This window comes from Phoca vitulina, unplaced genomic scaffold (assembly GCF_004348235.1).
Source record: "Phoca vitulina isolate PV1807 unplaced genomic scaffold, GSC_HSeal_1.0 scaffold42, whole genome shotgun sequence".
In the NCBI taxonomy this organism is placed as follows: domain Eukaryota; kingdom Metazoa; phylum Chordata; class Mammalia; order Carnivora; family Phocidae; genus Phoca; species Phoca vitulina.
The window spans coordinates 710,284-730,825 of NW_022589745.1; the positions used below are offsets into that span (position 1 = coordinate 710,284).

The following is a 20,542-nucleotide window of genomic DNA, read 5'->3' on the forward strand; positions in this document are numbered from 1 at the left end:
GCTGCATCCCTCACCACTCTGCGGGGACCCTCTGGTGTCACAGAAGTGAGGAGGTGAGGGATGTGCCCAGCAGGTGGGGAGGCCGTCAGGAAGAGGGCACCAGGAGCCGCTTCCAGGTGGGGGTTGTGAAGGGGCCGGGCCTCCGTGGGCAGCCCCTGTGGCCCTTGGGAAAGAACTGCAGAACGAGATGCAGGCATTCCTCACCCTTGCTTGCGGCAAACGGCTTCCGTGGATGTGGTAGCAACGACATTCCCTCCCACACCTGAAGTTTCAGAGAAATCTTTCTGTCTGTAATAGATTTCTACTAAAATCACATTTAATTATATTATACTATTTTAATTTTATAGTTTTGTATGAGCAGCAGCTAAAACTTAGAGTTCTTTTGTACTGAAAATGTGGAAATAGTGAATTACTGTTCTTGCATTAACTATAATTTATATTCAATATTTCTGCTTTTCTATCTCATATAGTGGATTTGCTTTTATGTCAAAAGCACAAAATGACTCAGCGAGGTATATCGTGTGTAAGAAGATAGGCTCCATGGTTTCCTTTAAAATATCTGACGTGTCGCGAGGAGTGAAGGGCAGAGGGGGCCGTCGTGCTTCTCCTCTGCCTGTGTCTCCACTGGCACGGCCGTGTCCCAGGCGGCGGGAAAACCGTGTCCGCGCGAGCCGGGCAGCCGTTCCAGGGAGGAGCTCAGCACAAACCACAGGGAAGGATTTGGAAGGAAGAAAACCCTCTGCACAAAAGACAGTTTCCTTCATTTCAGAGACCTTCAAATATCGACAGACAACTGAAGACATTCCAAGGAAATTAAGTGACACACAGCTAGAAAACTAGGAAATATGTGACTTTTAAAAAGCTACATAATTTTAAACTCCTGTAGAATCACTGACTAAGAATTTATTTAATTTAGTAAATGATACGTTCTGTTAAGAGTCAAACCTTGTGTGGGTTCCAGGTCCCTTTGTGTGGCCTGTTTTAGCTGTAGATTCTTTTTGTGTAAAAAAGGAGCAAAAAGTACTTCCGCTGCTGTCTTAAAATATTGTTACATTAAATAAATATTTGTTTTGTTATTTTGTATTTCAAAGGGTGTGACCATACTCAGTGCCCAGAGGAAAGCGCCGGGCTGGATTCGCTCCTTACTCAAGAGGCAAGGTGGCACTGCTCAGGCGCATTCTCTCGCAGGGACTTTGGGTGGTGGGCTGTCCTGGGCCGCGAGCCCTCTGGGCTGGGTGGGTCGGGACCTTGTGCGGAGGCAGGTCAGTGACATGGAGCTGGCGCCTGTCTGCCTACCTGCTCCTCTGGAGCGTGTCCACGGGGCAAGCAGCCCGTGGGGACACAGAGCGGTCTGGCCTGGCCTGGGTGGTCATCCTGGTGTCACCAGGACGGGCTCATGGCGCATTAGAGGCAGCTCTGGCACTTGCTTTCGCTGTGGCTGGAGAATGGCTTTCCCAGCGGTTGGAACCTTACGTATGGGTAGTGGCGTGGTGTCCTGCTTCTCAGGGTGCACCCGAGGACCTGGTGCATGGTGCACCTATGCTGTGGCCCCGTCACCCGCAGGACGTGTGGACAGTGGCACTCCAGCTGAACCGCCTCCCGCCTGCACGTGCATGTGCAGCTGAGGCAGAAGCTGCCCTGTAGGCACGAGGAGGAAGCCATGGAGGCCTGGGCCGTCATGCACCACAGAGACCAACCCGTGAGGAGAACAGTTTCTGAAGCAAAATTACCACGTCAAAGTCACTAAAGAAAGCTGAAGGAAAAATTACAATATAGACACAGCATAATCACCAACGCTTTCCCTGAAATGAACATGAAGCCCGCCCTGTGTCAAGGTGATTACAGTTTTTTAAAGTAAAAAAGACGAGAACGCTGAACGTGAATACTGTTTAGAAGGGCCTGTGATACTGCAGTCAAAATAATCCGTCATCAGAGACTCCACGTACTTACCTTAAAGTAGATACTGACAGTGAAATTAATTACATAATTATTAAAAAATCCTTCCCTTAAAAACTTTTCAGAGCAGTGATGCGGAACTCAGAGGTGACAGTTCAGCATGGCTTCTTTGCCTCTTGTTGCTGAATCTCTGATCCTGAAAAAGTAGTTTCTCGTGTTCGTAACAGATTTAAAATTCCATGCTGGTATGTGGGCCAAGATCCAAAATGCAGATGACTGCCTCATACCCAGTTGTAGGTCTCGTAGGGCAAACCAGTTTATTCAGACTGTGTTAGATTTCTTTATTTTTTTCCATTTATTTTTTAGGAGTATAAGTGAATTGCATCTTGTTTTCCACAAAAAAAGAAGTGTTTATAAAAGTCTTACATGCATTTTGTTCTAATCAGTTTCATTTCTAAAAGCATGAATTTTATGATACAAGGTCATAACATCTGAGTAAGGCAAGGAGTATTTTTTTCTTTAAGATTTTATTTATTTCACAGAGAGAGACACAGCGAGAGAGGGAACACAAGCAGGGGGAGAGGGAGAGGGAGAAGCAGGCTTCCCACGGAGTAGGGAGTCCGATGCGGGGCTCGATCCCAGGACCCTGGGACCATGACCTGAGCCGAAGGCAGACGCTTAACGACTGAGCCACCCGGGCGCCCCAAGGAGTATTTTCAAAGCCTGTCTCCTCAGGGCTGTGCGGCGAGGGGGGAAGCAGCATGCTGGGGACACATCTGGGGCTGTCCCCTCACAGTGCAGCCCACCTGCTCTTGGTGTCACGCCCAGACCCCTGGTGACCCCGACAGCTTCTCCCTGTGACCGTGTCAGCCTGGGAGAGTCACATACACTTCACAGCTTGAAAGTATAGGGATAATTGTGACTCTTCCTTCAGTCTCCTCTGAGTTGTGAGGGCCCCACAGGGTCCTTGTTGGCCAGGTCAGTGTGACCGTGTGCGCAGCTTTGGCCCCTCTACCCCCAGCCACGCAGTGCTCTGTGTCACCATGCGCAATACTGAGGTGCTGTGTTCTGCACCATTATGATCGTGTTATAGTACAGCATGAAATGACATTAAAAATGGGCCCATACCTCCAGCAGGATTCTCTTTATGATTTATGTGCACAGTGAAATTTTCAAGTCCTTACACGAGACATTGGACACAGGAAACAAGACTAAGCAGCTGGTGGCATAAATCTCCTATCCAACACAGGTTCTGAGATCAGCGAGCACAGAAAGAACAAGGAGCATTAGAAGCCCACACAGCATATCTTCTGCAGTAGAACCACTACACTCAAAACAACAAGGCACACTTGTTCTCAGGCACTGGGCGGCTGGCAGTCTAAGCCCATGAGCCCTGAGAGAAGGGACATCACAAGGTGAGCACCACCTGGGACAGTGGAACTCAAGCATAGCATGTAGTCCTGCTGCAGTGAGGAGACAAAGACAAGAATGCAGGGCCTCTGAATCAGCCCGAACCTGTGGGGCAAGGCAACAGAGTCCCCTGAAGGAGGTGGTGGGGGTGAGTTAGAAGTTTGTGTATGTAGGTTTTCCAGAAGTCCTTGGTTGAATGCCAGGATACCAGTGCACAGGGAAAGACTTTTCAGTGCCCCTCTGGAAAGGCACTGAGGGGCATGAGCAAACAAAGATACTAGAGGTTTAACAGTGCTGATAACACTGCAAGTCCACCGCACCTGGGGTGGAGAAACTGTTAACTCCCAGACATGCAGCTGTGAATCCGGAAGGGCTATACCACAGGCACGAAGGTCACCATAAAACTGTCCTAACAGAGCCTAAAACCAAGCTTCGGGAACACCTGCAGACGAGACAGCTTGGGAGGCGGAATGCTTTAAAGTTACAGGGGTTTAATAAACATCTTCGTTTTCCACAAACCCACCACCCCTATGTTTAAGGTGATTATAGTAAATGTGTTGAACAAAAATCCACAGGAGGAAGATACAACCACTACCTTGTGTCACTGACAATGTCCAGTGTGCAATCAGAAATTACTAGTGATGCAAAGAAATAAGAAAAAGTGATAGGAAACTAAGAAAAAATGTAATCAGTAAAAATAGACCCCATGTGAAAATGTCGAATTTAGCAGACAAAGGACTTAACACAACACTTTCAAATATGTTTAAGGCCTTAGAGGAAAACATGGTCTTAATGATTAAACAGATAGGGATTCTCAGTGAAGAAACTGAAACTTCAGAAAATAAATGGTAACCATAATAACTGAACTAAACACCTGCTAGTTTGGCTTCCCGCAGATTGACGATGGCACTAGGACTGGTCAGGAGACTGGGGACAAACAGAGAAGTTGCCAATCTTAAGAACACAGAGAAAAAGACTGACAAATGAGCACCAGTGACGTGTGGGACACATCAAGGGGACGAGTCCCAGAAGGAGAATGGGAATGAACACAAGCTGGATGCATACGAAGAAAACTATCTGCAGGCATATCCCCATTAAACTGTGGAAAACCAAAGAGGAGGAAATTTAGGCAGCAGCCAGATTTTAAAAAGGCATTTCTTACCCAGGAACAATGATATAAGTGAATGTTTATTAAGAATTTTACATGCAAGGGAAAATATTCTTCAAAAATTGACAAGATACAGATATTTTAAAGTAAACTTAAGATCAGAAAATGTGACCAGCAGAGCTGGACTAAAAGAAATCCTAAGAGAGGGTCTTCCAGATGAAAGGACAGGATGCCAGATGGAGATGCGCATATACAGGAAGGAGTAAGGAGCACCATAAGTGGTAAATATGTGTTTGTGTTTATAAAATACCTATTTTTTCTTCTCTGAATTTCTTTTAAATGATAGAATGATAGCAAATCAAGTGGAGGTGATGATGTATGTGGAAGTAAGAGACACAGCAAGAATAGCACAAAGTGTAGGCAGCCTAGGTGGCTCAGTAGGTGGAGTGTCTGACTCTTGATTTCTGTTCAGGTCATGATATCAGGTCATGATCATGCCCTGCATTAGGCTCCGTGCTCAGCTAGGAGTCTGCTCAAGATTCTCTCTCTCCCTCTCCCTCTGCTGCTCCTTCTGCTCATGTGCATGCTTTCTCTCTAAAATCAATCAATCAATCAATCTTTAAAAAAAAAACAACAGCACACAGGGTAAGGACCAGGCACACTGAGCTGATCTGTTGTAAATTCTTACACTTGTGAAGTGAGCTGTGGGAAGGGAAACGTATCAGATACGAGGTTTGAAGTGATGCAGTATATTGACTCAGAGTGAACACTGGTAAAATCAGAATGTGTATTATGATTCCTTTAGCCAATGAGGAGATAAAAAATAATGGAAAAAATTAACCCCAAAAAAGAAGAATATGATCAACAAAGTAGAAGAAAACCTAAGAGGAACAAATAACAAATTAGCAATATGTAATTAAACCCAGGGACATGAGAATTACATTAAATGTAAGTGAACCAAACATTCCAATTAAAACATAGAAATTGGGAGGGGGGAAAGATGGCAGAGGAGTAGGGGACCCTATTTCAACTGGTCCCCGGAATTGAGCTGGATATCTACCAGACCACTCTGAGCACCCACGAAACCAGCCTGAGATGTAAGAAGATCTGGATCTCTACAAACAGAATATCGCAGGCGGTTGGTTTTGAGGTACGAAGCGGAGAGCCGTGATTCTGCAGGCAGATATCGGAGGATAAACGACAGCGGGAGGGGGCCTGACCGTGGGGATCCTACACCACCGGTGAGTGACAGCCTCGCGTGCTGCGGACGGGGCACAGACTCGTATACCGGTAGCGCCGGGAAAGGACTTTAGGGCAGCCCCCGCGCGGGGGAGGCAGACCGGGGGGGGGGGGGGGGGGGGGGCCGCGCGCACGTGAACCGCAGCCACCCAGACAGAAACCCGGAGCAACAGTCGCACACACGCGTACTGCAGCCTCCGAGACAGAAACCCGGTGCGCCGGGGTCCCGCCGGTGAACTGCAACCCCCTGGGTGGAATCCCCGAGTGGCGGAGTGGCGCGTACGCGCACTGCAGTCCCCGGGACAGAACCCCAAGCGGTGGAGTCGCGCGCGCGTGCGAACTGGGAGCAGCTGGCGGTTTTAGAAGCACAAAGGGCAGAGATGTGCCCCGACCTGGAGGCAGGACTGGGAGCGCTGCGGAGGGCCGCACAACCCAGGACACTGCAGTTTATAGCAGCACGGACAGCAACGGAGACAGTGTGGCCTGGAGAGCTCGCTGAAGAACAGACTGCTGTCTCTCTGCTCTGAGGCAGATGGTTGGAAACGGTCTCTTCTGCTCTGACTCGCAGAAGAGACGCGGAAAGCCCCCAGGGAAAGGCGCCAGAGAACAAAAGCCCCAAAGACTGATTCCCACTGAGCCCATCCCCTGCCACAGGGGCGCAGGGCAACTCCGCCCCAACAGGGTTGCCTGAGTAACAGCGCAGCAGGCCCCTCCCCCAGAAGACAGGCTGGGAAAACAAGACACCAGCAACTCTAAGGTCCCAAGAAAACAGGTGCATCTTGCTTGGGTTCTGGTCAATAATTTGGACTCTATACATTCCCTCAAACACCCATCAACAGAATGACTAGGAGGAGGAGCCCCCAAAACAGAAAAGACTCAAGAGATTATGACTTCTGCTGCAGATTTACAAATGGATGCAGATATAACCAAGATGTCGGAGATGGAATTCAGGCTAGCAATTGTGAAGACAATGGCTAGAATGGAGAAATCAATTAATGGCAACATAGAGTCTCTAAGGGCAGAAATAAAAGGTGAATTGGCAGAACTTAAAAATGCTATCAATGAGATCCAATCCAATCTAGATAATCTAACAGCTAGGGTAACTGAGACAGAAGAGAGAATAAGCGATCTGGAAGACAGTATAATAAAAAGGCAAAAGAGGAGGCCAGGGAAAAACAACTCAGAATCCATGAAAATAGAATCAGAGAAATAAGTGACACCATGAGGCATTCCAATGTCAGAATAATTGGAATCCCGGAGGGAGTGGAGAGAGAGAGAGGGCTAGAAGATGTATTTGAGCAAATCGTAGCTGAGAACTTCCCTAATCTGGGGAATGAAACAAACATTCGAGTCCTAGAGGCAGAGAGGACCCCTCCTAAGATCAAGGAAAACAGGCCAACACCCCAGCATGTAATAGTAAAACTTACAAATCTTAGAACCAAGGAAACCATCTTAAGGGCAGTTAGGGGGAAGAGATTCCTAACGTACAGAGGGAGGAACATCAGAATAACGTCAGACCTATCCACAGAGACCTGGCAAGCCAGAAAGGCCTGGCAAGACATATTCAGGGTACTAAATGAGAAGAACATGCAGCCAAGAATACTTTATCCGGCAAGGCTTTCATTTAGAATGGATGCAGAGATGCAGAGCTTCCCTGACTGGCAGAAGCTGAAAGAATATGTGACCACTAAGCCGGCCCTACAAGAAATATTAAGGGGGGTTCTATGAAAGGAAAAAGACCCCAAGAGTGATCTACAACAGAAATTTACAGGGACAGTCTATAAAAACAACGTCTTCACAGGCAACATGATGACAATTAATTCATATCTTTCAATAATCACTCTCAACGTGAATGGCCTAAATGCTCCCATAAAACGGCACAGGGTTGCAGATTGGATAAAAAGACAGGACCCATCCATATGCTGTCTACAGGAGACTCATTTTGAACCTAAAGAGACATCCAGACAAAGTGAAGGGATGGAGATCCATCTTCCATGACAGCAGACCTCAAAAGAAAGCTGGGGTAGCAATTTTTATATCAGACAAATTAGATTTTAAACTAAAGTCTGTAATAAGAGACACAGAAGGACACTATATCATTCTTAAAGGGTCTATCCAACAAGAAGATCTAACAATTGTAAATATCTATGCCCCCAACATGGGAGCAGCCATCTACATAAGCCAACTGTTAACCAAGATAAAGAGTCATATTGATAACAGTACATTAATTGTAGGAGACCTCAATACTCCACTCTCAGCAATGGACAGATCATCTAAGCAGAAAATCAACAAGGAAAGAAGAGCTTTGAATGATACATTGGACCAGATGGACCTCATAGATATTTACAGAACATTCCACCCTAAAACAACAGAATACTCATTCTTCTCAAGCGCACATGGAACTTTCTCCAGAATAGAGCACATACTGGGTTACAAATCAGGTCTCAACCGATACCAAAAGATTGAGATTATTCCCTGCATATTCTCAGACCACAATGCTCTAAAACTGGAACTCAATCACAAGAAAAAATTTGGCAGAAATTCAAACACTTGGAAGCTAAAGACCACTCTGCTCAAGAATGTTTGGGTCAACCCAGAAATCAAAGAAGAACTTAAACAATTCCTGGAAACCAATGAGAACGAAAATACATCAGTCCAAAACCTATGGGATACTGCAAAGGCAGTCCTAAGGGGGAAATACATAGCCATCCAAGCCTCACTCAAAAAAAACAGAAAAATCCCGAATTCACCAACTAACTCTACACCTTAAAGAACTAGAGAAAAAGCAACAAATGATGCCTAAGCCACACATTAGAAGAGAAATAATTAAAATTAGAGCAGAAATCAATGAATTAGAAACCAGAAACACAGTAGATCAGATCAATGAAACTAGAAGTTGGTTCTTTGAAAGAATTAATAAGATTGATAAACCACTGGCCAGACTTATCCAAAAGAAGAGAGAAAGGACCCAAATTAATAAAATTATGAATGAAAGGGGAGAGATCACAACTAACACCAAGGAAATAGAAACAATTATTAGAAATTATTATCAACAACTATATGCCAATAAACTGAGCAATCTGGATGAAATGGAGGCCTTCCTATAAGCTTCCTTCCTATAAGCTGCCAAGACTGAAACAGGAAGAAATTGACAACCTGAATAGGCCAATAACCAGTAACGAGATTGAAGCAGTGATCAAAAACCTCCCAAAAAGCAAGAGTCCAGGGCCTGATGGATTCCCTGGGGAATTCTACCAAACATTCAAAGAAGAAATAATACCTATTCTACTGAAGCTGTTTCAAAAAATAGAAACAGAAGGAAAACTTCCAAACTCATTCTATGAGGCCAGCATTACCTTAATCCCCAAACCAGGCAAAGACCCCATCAAAAAGGAGAATTTCAGACCGATATCCCTGATGAATATGGATTCCAAAATCCTCAACAAAATCCTAGCTAATAGGATCCAACAATACATTAAAAGGATCATCCACCACGACCAAGTGGGATTTATCCCCGGGATGCAAGGGTGGTTCAACATTCGCAAATCAATCAATGTGATAGAACACATTAATAAGAGGAGGGAGAAGAACCATATGGTCCTCTCAATTGATGCAGAAAAAGCATTTGACAAAATACAACATCCTTTCCTGATTAAAACTCTCCAGAGTATAGGGATAGAGGGAACATTCCTCAAGCTCATAAAATCCATCTATGAAAAACCCACAGCAAATATCATCCTCAATGGGGAGAAGCTGAGAGACTTTCCCTGAAGATCAGGAACACGTCAAGGGTGCCCATTCTCACCACTGTTGTTCAACATAGTACTAGAAGTCCTAGCAATAGCAATCAGACAACAAAAAGAAATAAAAGGTATTCAAATTGGCAAAGAAGAAGTCAAACTCTCTCTTTTCACAGACATGATACTTTATGTGGAAAACCCAAAAGACTCCACCCCCAAATTACTAGAACTCATCCAGCAATTCAGTAATGTGGCAGGATACAAAATCAATGCACAGAAATCAGTTGCTTTCTTATACACTAACAACGCAACTGTAGAAAGAGAAATTAAAGAAACGATTCCATTTACAATAGCACCAAAAACCATAAGATACCTCAGAATAAACCTAACCAAAGAGGTAAAGGATCCATACTCTAGAAACTACAAAACACTCATCAAAGAAATTGAAGAAGACACAAAAAGATGGAAAAATATTCCATGCTCATGGATCGGAAGAATAAACATTGTTAAAATGTCTGTGCTCCCCAGAGCAATCTATACCTTCAATGCCATCCCGATCAAAATTCCAATGACATTTTTCAAAGTGCTGGAACAAACAATCCTAAAATTTGTATGGAATCAGAAAAGATCCCGAATCGCCAAGGAGATGTTGAAAAAGAAAAACAAAGCTGGGGGCGTCACGTTGCCCGATTTCAAGCTATATTACAAACAGTGATCACCAAGACAGCATGGTGCTGGCACAAAAACAGACATACAGACCAATGGAACAGAGTAGAGAACCCAGATATGGACCCTCAACTCTATGGTCAAATAATCTTTGACAAAGCAGGAAAAAACATGCAATGGAAAAAAGACAGTCTCTTCAATAAATGGTGCTGGGAAAGTTGGACAGCCACATGCAGAAGAATGAAACTCGACCATTCTCTAACACTATTCACAAAGATAAAGTGGATGAAAGACCTCAACGTGAGACAGGAATCCATCAAAATCCTAGAGGAGAACATAGGCAGTAACCTCTTTGACATCAGCCACAGCAACTTCTTTCAAGATACATCTCCAAAAGCTCGTGAAACAAAAGCAAAAATGAACTTTTGGGACTTCATCAAGATAAAAAGCTTCTGCACAGCAAAGGAAACAGTCAATAAAACAAAGAGGCAACCCACAGAATGGGAGAAGATATTTGCAAATGACACTACAGATAAAGGGCTGGTATCCAAAATCTATAAAGAACTTCTCAAACTCAACACCCAAAAAACAAATAATCAAGTCAAAAAAGTGGGCAGAAGATACGAAAAGACACTTCTCTGAAGAAGACATAGAAATGGCTAACAGACACATGAAAAAATGTTCATCATCATTAGCCATCAGGGAAATCCAAATCAAAACCACACTGAGATACCACCTTACACCAGTTAGAATGGCAAAAATGGATAGGGAAAGAAACAACAAATGTTGGAGAGGTTGTGGAGAAAGGGGAACCCTCTTACACTGTTGGTGGGAATGCAAGTTGGTACAGCCACTTTGGAAAACAGTGTGGAGGTTCCTCAAAAATTTAAAAATAGAGCTACCCTGTGACCCAGCAATTGCACTCCTGGGTATTTACCCCAAAGACACAGATGTAGTGAAAAGAAGGGCCATATGCACCCCAATGTTCACAGCAGCAATGTCCACAATAGCCAAACTGTGGAAAGAGCCGAGATGCCCTTCCACAGATGAATGGATAAAGAAGATGTGGTCCATATATACAATGGAATATTACTCAGCCATCAGAAAAGATGAATACCCAACTTTTACATCAACATGGGTGGGCCTGGAGGAGATTATGCTAAGTGAAATAAGTCAAGCAGCGAAAGTCAATTATCATATGGTTTCACTTATTTGTGGAACATAAGGAATAACATGGAGGACATTAGGAGAAGGAAGGGAAAAATGGGCGGGGGGAATTGGAGGGAGAGATGAACCATGAGAGACTGACCTGAGAAACAAACAGGGTTTTAGAGGGGAGGGGGGAGGGGGGATTGGTTAGCCCGGTGATGGGTATTAAGGAGGGCACGTACTGCATGGAGCACTGGGTGTTATACGAAAACAATGGATCGTGGATCACTACATCAAAAACTAATGATGTAGTGTATGGTGACTAACATAACATAATAAAATTAAAACAAAAACAAAAACAAAAAAAACATAGAAATTATCAGACCGAATTAGAAAGACCCTTACTACTGAAAATATTATTTAAATATAAAGGTACAGACAGGTGGGGATTAAGAGTGGAGAATATATGTCTTATACACAGTAACCATAAAAAGGTGGCTTTGTTAATGTCTGACAAAGTAGTCTTCAAGACAAGAATGTACAAAACCAAAGAGGAGTGTTTCATTATGGTTAAAGTATCAACTCATCAGGAAAACATTATAATCCTAAATATGACATGCACCTAATAATAACAGAGCTTCCAAATACATGAACTCAAAACTGGCAGAAATGAGAAATAAACCCATCATCATATTTGGAGCTTTTAATACTCTTTGTGCAGAAGTTGATAGGACATGTAGACAGAACATCAGTAAGGACATAAAGGACACAGCCAACCTTATAAATCAACTGGAACCTAACTGATTTTAGATGGAACTACACCCAAAGCTTATAGGATGAACATGGAGCATTCACCAAGATCACATGCGGGGTTATGATGGGCTGTTTAGGATGATAAACACAACAATTCTGTAATTGGTGAATTCTGTCAAAGAAATAATATGTGACCTTCACAAAGTCTTTCAGAGGATAGAGGAAGATGACCCACATCCCACTAATTCTACGAGGCCAGGATAATACTGATGCCAGAACCTTTCAATGATATGGTAAGTAATGAACATCACAGACAACAACCCTCATCAATGTAGGTACAAAAATGGTCAACAACATGAAAAAGTCAAAAGGATAAATCGTCCTGAGCAGGTCAGGTATCCCAGCAATGCAAGCCTGGCCCAGTAGTCAAACCCCAAACTTAACTGACAGCACAAGGAATGTGTTTATAATATCCTCAAACTGGAGGCAACCCAGATCCTTCAGCAGGTGAATGCAAACAGAATACTGCTCCCTGATGGAAGATGGATGATCTGCAGATACATCTCACAGACTTCCTGCTGGATGGAGCTGAATGCAAATATTTCCCGTGTGGTTCTATTTATAGAAGTTCTGAAAGAGTCCGAACCTACAGTACCTGATCTGACAGAAATCAGATCGGCGACTGCCTCAGCTGGAGGGCAGAATTGTCTTCAAATGGGCATAGGGAATTAGGTTCTGGAGGCTTGGGGTATATCTAAATGTCAAAACTCATCAAACTGTGCGTCTATCAGTACATGTAGGAAATTTATGCCTCAATGTATTTCAGTTAAAAATTAAAGGATGAATTGCAAAATCCACAATCATCCAAAGTAGAAATACGACAGCAATACCTAAAAAGTTGCTTTCAAATCTCTTATTTAAACATAAAGTATTAAAATAATATTTTTTCTTAAAAAATGACTTGACATATTCAGGCGTCCAGCAGAGGTGAGGACGTGGCATTGGTGTTTTTGGCTCAGGAGTGCACGGGAGGCCCGCCTTCCCTCATTCTCAGCTCCGGCCTCTGCACTTGGGGGAATTATGGATGCCGCTGTCAGGCCGCAGCCTCCGCTGATGCTCATTCCTGCAGAATCGTCCTTTATTCCCTCGCAGCTGCCACTCGTTCCCACGGGGCCACCAGCTTCTCGGGCCAGGCTTTACTCTGCTTTTCGGGTGGAGCCTCAGTCGTGTTAGGTAATCCTGTAAAGCGTGGGGACACTGTGTTCTCTTCCAGCAAATGCTAATAATTGCTAAGTGACATTCAGATATAGACATCATTCCAAGGGAGTTACTGAGCAAGAGAGAGTTCTCCCCACACAAAGAATAAATAGAACAAATCTTAGTCACTTTCCAGAAGCAGAGTTTCTATTACCAGAAAGTGCTCTGCATCTGGGCGCGGATGTCTGCCTTCAAGTCCCTTTGTATCAGCTGTGACCAGTAGACATTCTTTTCTGATCTACCCTTGATGATTATCGGCAGTAGGACCCCAACTAGGTTTTAAAGAGAGAATAGGGAAAAGATCATCAGGGAATATACAAAATGAATGATGAAGTTTGGACCGATTTTTTTCTCTTTTTGAATTTTGTATTTCCCGAGCATTTGGGGTGCAGTCCTATCTCTGCCGTACTCAGAGAATGTAGCCTGAGGCGCTGTTTGTCACACTCGTGTGTACGTGCGTGCAGAGAACAGAAACACATGCACTGTGCCTGTGTGTGGCGAGTGAGATATTTGAAGGTATCTTCTTTCATCTACTTTTATTCATTTCCCCCAATTTTATAAATCTTGTATTATAAGTACTTAGTTTTCCTTGAGTTTCTTAAACGTCTCCTTCGTGGCATTTTGGGGAAACAGAAGGGAGGTCTGTGAGGGCGTCACCGCGGGGACTCCGTACAGCGGGGATGTGCCCTGCCCCGCGGCCCCAGCCCTGACGCGGTGTCACCTCCCCCGGCCCCACGCCTTGGCCACACACCTCCGCGGTGCCACCTCAGCTCAGAGTCTGTCTCACGGTCACTGAGGCCGCTCACGGGGAGGGTCCTGGGACTTGGTCAGTCACACATCAGGGTTTCAGAGCGGCCTTTTCTTCTTCAGGGAATCAAAGGAGGAGGGCATGTTTCGTGTCTCCCTGCTCTGAAGTCGGCGTCGCCCGCGGCCGGGGGCAGTTGGCCTGTAACCCCGGCCTTACCTGTGTAGGTCGCGGAGCGCTGACAGGTACAGCCCACGGCGCTCAGTTCGGCGGGTGGAAACATGCCTCGTTGCTTCTGCAAGCTACTAAGCTGATACTAAATTGGGGGCAGAAATTAGAATTGAGAACTTCTGCTCTCTGCAGGAGGCACTTCCCTCAGGTGGGCATTCGCTCCCAAGTGTGAAGCTTACACTGGGCACTTGAGCTTCCTGAGGAGATGAGGCTCCAGAAGGTCCACCTGGACTCACTCTGCATGTTGTTCTCGTAGGAGGGCAGGTGCAGGCTTCCCTGCAGGGCGGGGACCTTGACTCTCTCTCAGCAAGAGGGCGAGGAGCTGGACATCCGGAGTGGAGAGCAAGGCACAGGTGCCATGGGGGACTCCCTGGCGTGCCCCTTCTCTGCTGGGGCCCCTGCCCTGGTCTAGGAGAGGGCGTTGGGACACCCCAGAAAAGCCCACTGATTCTATAAAGGGAGCCTCGTGGAGACCTGATGTCTGCTTCTTACGTGAAACTGGACATTTGGAGCCAGTGGTGCTGAGTCAGGCGCTGCTGTCACCTGGCCGATGCCCTCACCCCTGCCCAGGGCTGCTTTCTTCGTCCTCACTGTGGGCTCCACAGTGAAATGGATCAGGCGGCTGTCGCCCTCCCCCCACCCCCAGAACTCAGACAGGAACTTCGGGGGTCCTCTTGCCTAGAGCTCTCTGCTGAGTCTGCTGCTGGTGGACACCCACCACGTGAGGTCGGGTCACAAACCTGTGTGCGTGGGTTCTGCACTTTCCACGCCCCTTCCTGTCGTCTGCAGGCTCTGCACAGGAGTGGCCCGCTCTCCGTGCCCACCAGCCTCACACTGTGCCCGCACCCACCAGACAGTGTGGCCTTGTGACCTGGACATTGTGAATGTGACCAGTACTAGTAGATACTGTCTCTTGGACCCAGAGTCGCTCTGCTTTGACATTGGAAGTTGGGGTAGCCCCTCCGGCTTCCTGGACTCAGCACCTCTCTCCCCATCGCTTCCCCTTTGACCTTCCTCTCTTTTGTGCCATATTTTGTTTAAAAAAAGAAATAGTTTAAATTCACATAGAAGTGCACTTATTTCTTTCTAGGTCTTTGAGGAAATTATTACATGCTTTCTTAACAGTTGAAATGTATCTGATGTGAATTGGACGGGGCACGGTGTTGGTCCTGCCCTGTACTCAGTGCCTTCTCACTGACTCTGTGACTGTTGGCTCTCCTTTATTTTGTACAGGCTCCATCATCACCTTCCTCGCCCGTAGCTAACGAACCAAAGTATGAGAAGCGCTGGCTAGACACCCTGTCAGTTCCGCTGTCTATGGCTCGAATCTCAAGGTACAAGGCTGGAGCGGAGAAATTAAGGTGTGTGACCACTGTCTGAAAGGGCGAAAGCTCATGAACCCCATTCACGAACCAGTTCTTAGTCACGGGGTGCTCCGGAGTATCTGAGTGCGGTTGTCTTTGGGTAGATTGATGAATACGATGTAAGTCGGGCATCAGAAGAAAACAGTGATGGGAGCAGCAGTGGGTTAATTATTAGCAAGCATTCTGTCCAGTGGCGACGTGACTCTCATTAGTCCTTTTGAAACATAGTGATTATAAGAAATTGTGTATTCACTTATAAACATTCACAGAATTAGATTGGAAACAAGACTGCATTCTTGTCCGAGGTGCAAGCGGTTTCAGAAAAGTCATTTAAACTCTGTGGGCCTCATTGTTGTCGTTAATAAAATGAGAGGCTAGACCAGCATCCATGTTACATGACGCTTGCTAGTTTTTGAGCGTGGTTAATTAATCAGCTTCAGAGATCCAAAGCATGTCATCTGTGGCTGCCAGGGTACCGTGCAAAGGCCAGCGAGTAAGTAGATGGTGCAGTTATTTCCAGTTGTAAGACAGGCGTGCAGGGAACTGTGTGAGCCATGCATCTGTGAGCAAGGGAAGAGTTTACTGTTTTGAAATCGAGCATTGTGTTTGATTAGATGTGCGTGCATGCCCGCATGGGTGTGCGCCTGCCAGAATGTGCCCCCGCGTGTGTGTGCCTGTGTGTGCACCCGCTCTAGATGTGTGCCTGTGTGTGCTCATGTGTGGGGTGGGGGAGGGGAGAGGCCTGGGGTCTCTTCCTTCAGTGAAAGGAAAGTCTGTCTAATAATGCTTTTGATGAATGGTTATAATTGGATTTTCAGTATTAACTGACCTTAGCTGCACAGCCTCTTACAGTGAACGTGCACACCCGTGACGGGGTGCTTATGACACAATAGCATGAACGGCACCTCTAAGTTTGAGTTTTACATGTGTGGCTATCTTTGGAAAAGGTCAGTAGCCGTGAAAAGTCAAAAGGTGGGAAGAGACAGATGGAAATGTGGGTAGATAGATGACAGATAGGTGATCAATAGGTTGATAGGTAAGTAGGTAGGTAGGTAGGTAGAAGGAGAGACACAGAAGTAGGTAGGTGGGTAGAGAGAGATCGACAGGTAGGCCCCACGTGTAGAGTTAATAGTAACAGAAGCAGCCAGTGTTCTTATGGCCACAGATCCCTGGTAAAATGTGCCTGTGTGTGGTTTTCTGACAACCTGTTTCTTGGTTGGAGCTGGTTTATTTAGGAGGTGAGTAGGGACTGGGGCTTATGCTCTTTGATCTCTGCCTACCCCTGTGTTTGAATAAATGGCTCTTGGAAAATTAGGGCCGCTGAATGTCACCAAGCACATGCTGGCCGGCCACTCTGCTGTCTCTCTCGAGGAAGGGAAGACGCAGACCAGCTTCTGGTCGGAGGGTCAGCGCGCTTGTTTCTCACAGGCGGTGCCCCCAGTGACGTCCGCAGGGTGTGCAACAAAATGCCCCTTCACAGAGCACAGGGTGACGTCGCCAGGGACGATACCTGCCCGTGTCTTACCAGCCAGATGCTGCCTGAGGTGCTGAGACGGGTCTCCTTCTTGGCAACAAAGAGCCCGCCCATCAGGCCACGGGCCGGCGCCCATGGGGATGAGCATGATGTGCCTACGGGATGGCATGCGGCCAGGGCCTGCCGCTCCGCCCTGTTCGGTGGGAATGCTGCTGAGCCCGCCAGCACACTAGAAGCCCTGGGACGCCTCATGAGACAAGAGCATGTGTTTTATGAAGGCTCTGGGTCTTTTAGCTCTGCTGACATCTTCATGATTTTAAGCAAGGTGTTAATATGGGCAAGAAGGTGCAAAATAGCAAAATATTGAATCGGGACTCAAACTGCATTTGATAAAACCTGTTTGTCCTGACACTGCTGACATTAACACCTGTATTTGGGGGCTGAGAGGAGCCACGAGGCCCGTCTTCCCTGGAAGACCCTCTGGTCCCATTTTGACCCAAACAGACAGAATCCAACAGCTCCGCTGTATTTTCTCTCAAAGGAGAAAGTGGGGAGTATAAGGAACACGTTCAGAAAACACCAATTCTAAATCAAACTGTATTCTTCCTATAAAAAATAATTTCAAGTTGAGCAGTTTTTTAAATCTTGAACAAAGGTAGCCTGGGAAGGGTGTTCAGGACGTGTCTCAGAGCGGATCAGAAACACGGGGTGAGGAGGTAGGAAGTCCGTGGCCGGGGGCCCTGCTGCCATCTTTGGTGGGGAACCCCCCGGGATCTCTTCCTCCAGGATTTCCCCAAAGTAATTGGCTCAGTAATGGTTGAGGTTCCTGAATTTCCTGAAATTTTTTTGGAAGATTCTTTAATGAGTAGATGCCAATATAAACCTAAGTCATTTGAAGTATTTGAGGATAAAACACCAGCTGTCACAGGGAGACTGCTTTCATTCCCTGTGGCCCCCATAGCCTGCAGGACGGCTCCGCCGGAAGCTCTGCTCTGCTCACGGTCGGGACAGTGGCGGCAGCGTGGGTCAGAGGCCAAGCGGGAGCCGTGCTCATAGGTAGATTATTGTCCCCATTGGTGAAGACTGAATCATGGGTTATCATCCCCATTAGTGAAGACTGAATCGTGGGTTATTGTCCCCACTGGTGAAGACTGAATCGTGGGTTATCGTCCCCATTGGTGAAGACTGAATCATTGGTTATCGTCCCCATTGGTGAAGACTGAATTGTGGGTTATCGTCCCCATTTGTGAAGACTGAATCATGGGTAATTGTACCCATTGGTAAGGACTGAATCGTTGGCATCATCCCCATTGGTGAAGACTGAATCGTGGGTTATTATCCCCATTAGTGAAGACTGAATTGTGGGTTATTGTCCCCATTAGTGAAGACTGAATTGTTGGTTATCGTCCCCATTGGTGAAGACTGAATCATTGGTTATCATCCCCATTGGTGAAGACCGAATCGTGGGTTATTGTCCCCATTGGTGAAGACTGAATTGTGGGTTATTGTCCCCATTGGTGAGGACTGAATTGAGGGTTATCATCCCCATTAGTGAATACTGAGTCATGGGTTATTGTCCCCATTAGTGAAGACTGAATTGTGGGTTATTGTACCCATTAGTGAAGACTGAATCGTTTGCATCGTCCCCATTGGTGAAGACTGAATCATTGGTTATCGTCCCCATTGGTGAAGACCAAATTGTGGGTTATTGTCCCCATTTGTGAAGACTGAATCATGGGTTATTGTCCCCATTGGTGAGGACTGAATCGTTGGCATCATCCCCATTGGTGAAGACTGAATTGTGGATTATTGTCCCCATTAGTGAAGACTGAATCGTGGGTTTTTGTCCCCACTAGTGAAGACTGAATCGTTGGCATCGTCCCCATTGGTGAAGACTGAATCGTGGGTTATCGTCCCCATTTGTGAAGACTGAATCATGGGTTATTGTCCCCATCGGTGAAGACTGAATCATGGGTTATCGTCCCCATTGGTGAAGACTGAATCGTGGGCTGCACAGTAAAGCATGGTTCAGAGTCTCACAGAGAATCATGTGGTTTGGCCGCTGGGTTAGTTGTTGACATGTTTCCCCAACATCACGTGGAGAAGAGCATGGCCGCTGGTGGGCCGATGGTTATGAAGAGGACTTTGAGTCACTTCTGCTCTCCTGTGACCGGTGAGTGCACCCACCAGCACGGTCCTGTTCTGTCAGGGCTCCCACATGCCGGCGCCTGGCAGAGGGGCTGGCCGCGCATGCTCTGTCCGGCCTCACTGGGCTGAAATCCAGCTAGAGGCCGGCTGCTCTCTTCTGTGGTTGGGAGCCTCTTTAAGCCTTGTTCGGATGGTTGGCAGAATTCAGTTGTTGAGTTTGTAGGACCCCGGGGCCAGGGCTGCTGTCACTGCTGAAGCCCACCCACGTTCCATGCCATGTGTCCCCGCACCTACCAGGCAGCACCAAGTTTTCAGTGCGTGGAACCCTGACTTCTGGTTGCTGACCTCCAGACCCCAGTGTGAAGGGGATCGGTTGGGCCCACTGATTTCAGACCCCTTCCAGCGGCACCTCGATCTGTGTCTGAGGAAGCTGTGTGACCCTTGGGTGCTGTTCTAGAATCTGCCTGCAGCGGCTGCCCCACCAGCCTGTCACCCTGGCAGCATACACATGTCCGGATACATCTTAGGTGTGTATCCTCTAAACATGCCATTGGCTTGGTTGTGCTTTCCCCCAGTACCTTGGGAAGGATGCTGGTTTAGGTTCCCAGCACCCGGACTTGAGGTGTGTGTGTGGTGGGGGGGTGTAGAGAGAAAATGCAGAGGACAAGAGAAGCCGCATGCTTGCAAAATGTCCAAAATCATCCCAATGTGAGGAAGCTTCCTGAGATCACTGTGGATAAGGCACCGTAGAGCACGGGCTCTCCAGGACGAGGAGAAGCCGTCTGACCGCCAGGGAGGAACACTGTGCATGGGAAAGAGCCCTGGGTCTGGAATCAAGATAGTGCCCTTTGCCTGTGCCTTTCCAGGGCCCCGCAGCTTCACCCAGCGAGGCTGTTTCTGATCTCGTCCTTGTCTGTTTGAACAGGTTCGGCAGGAGAAGATGTTAACACTTCACTGCTTCCTGAGATTTTGTGCAGGTAACATAAAATAAAGTTGTAGGTTTAAAGAAGCTTTGAAGTATACCTAATGTAGGGTTACAGCAGTTCCTAATTTTTTGGAATACGAATGCCTAACCTGAAGGAAGAAATTCACAATTTGAGTGATTATCACCGAAGAAGAGCATCAGACAGTCCAAGTCTGTGTCCCGCGCTCAGTCTGCATGGCTGGGCTCTCCCAGGATGCGGCTTCCTGGGGTCCAACTCTGGCTTAGTCTGCAGTGGGGGGCTCTCCCAGGGCATGGCTTCCTGGGGTCCCACTCTGGCTCAGTCTGCAGGAGGGGGCTCTCCCAAGGCTTGGCTTCCTGGGGTCCCACTCTGGCTCAGTCTGCAGGGGGCTCTCCCAGGGCACGGCTTCCTGGAGTCC

At 46.6% G+C, this 20,542-nt stretch overlaps 1 protein-coding gene across 1 annotated transcript in view; it reads left to right on the plus strand.

Annotated features, from left to right (window-relative positions):
- Positions 1 to 20,542, plus strand: part of SNTG2 (syntrophin gamma 2) — a 205,674-nt gene that overhangs the window by 95,747 nt on the left and 89,385 nt on the right. The window contains exon 9 of the mRNA XM_032430054.1: positions 15,428 to 15,555. Coding sequence (XP_032285945.1) covers positions 15,428 to 15,555 — 128 coding nt within the window. The remainder of the gene's footprint in view (positions 1 to 15,427; positions 15,556 to 20,542) is intronic.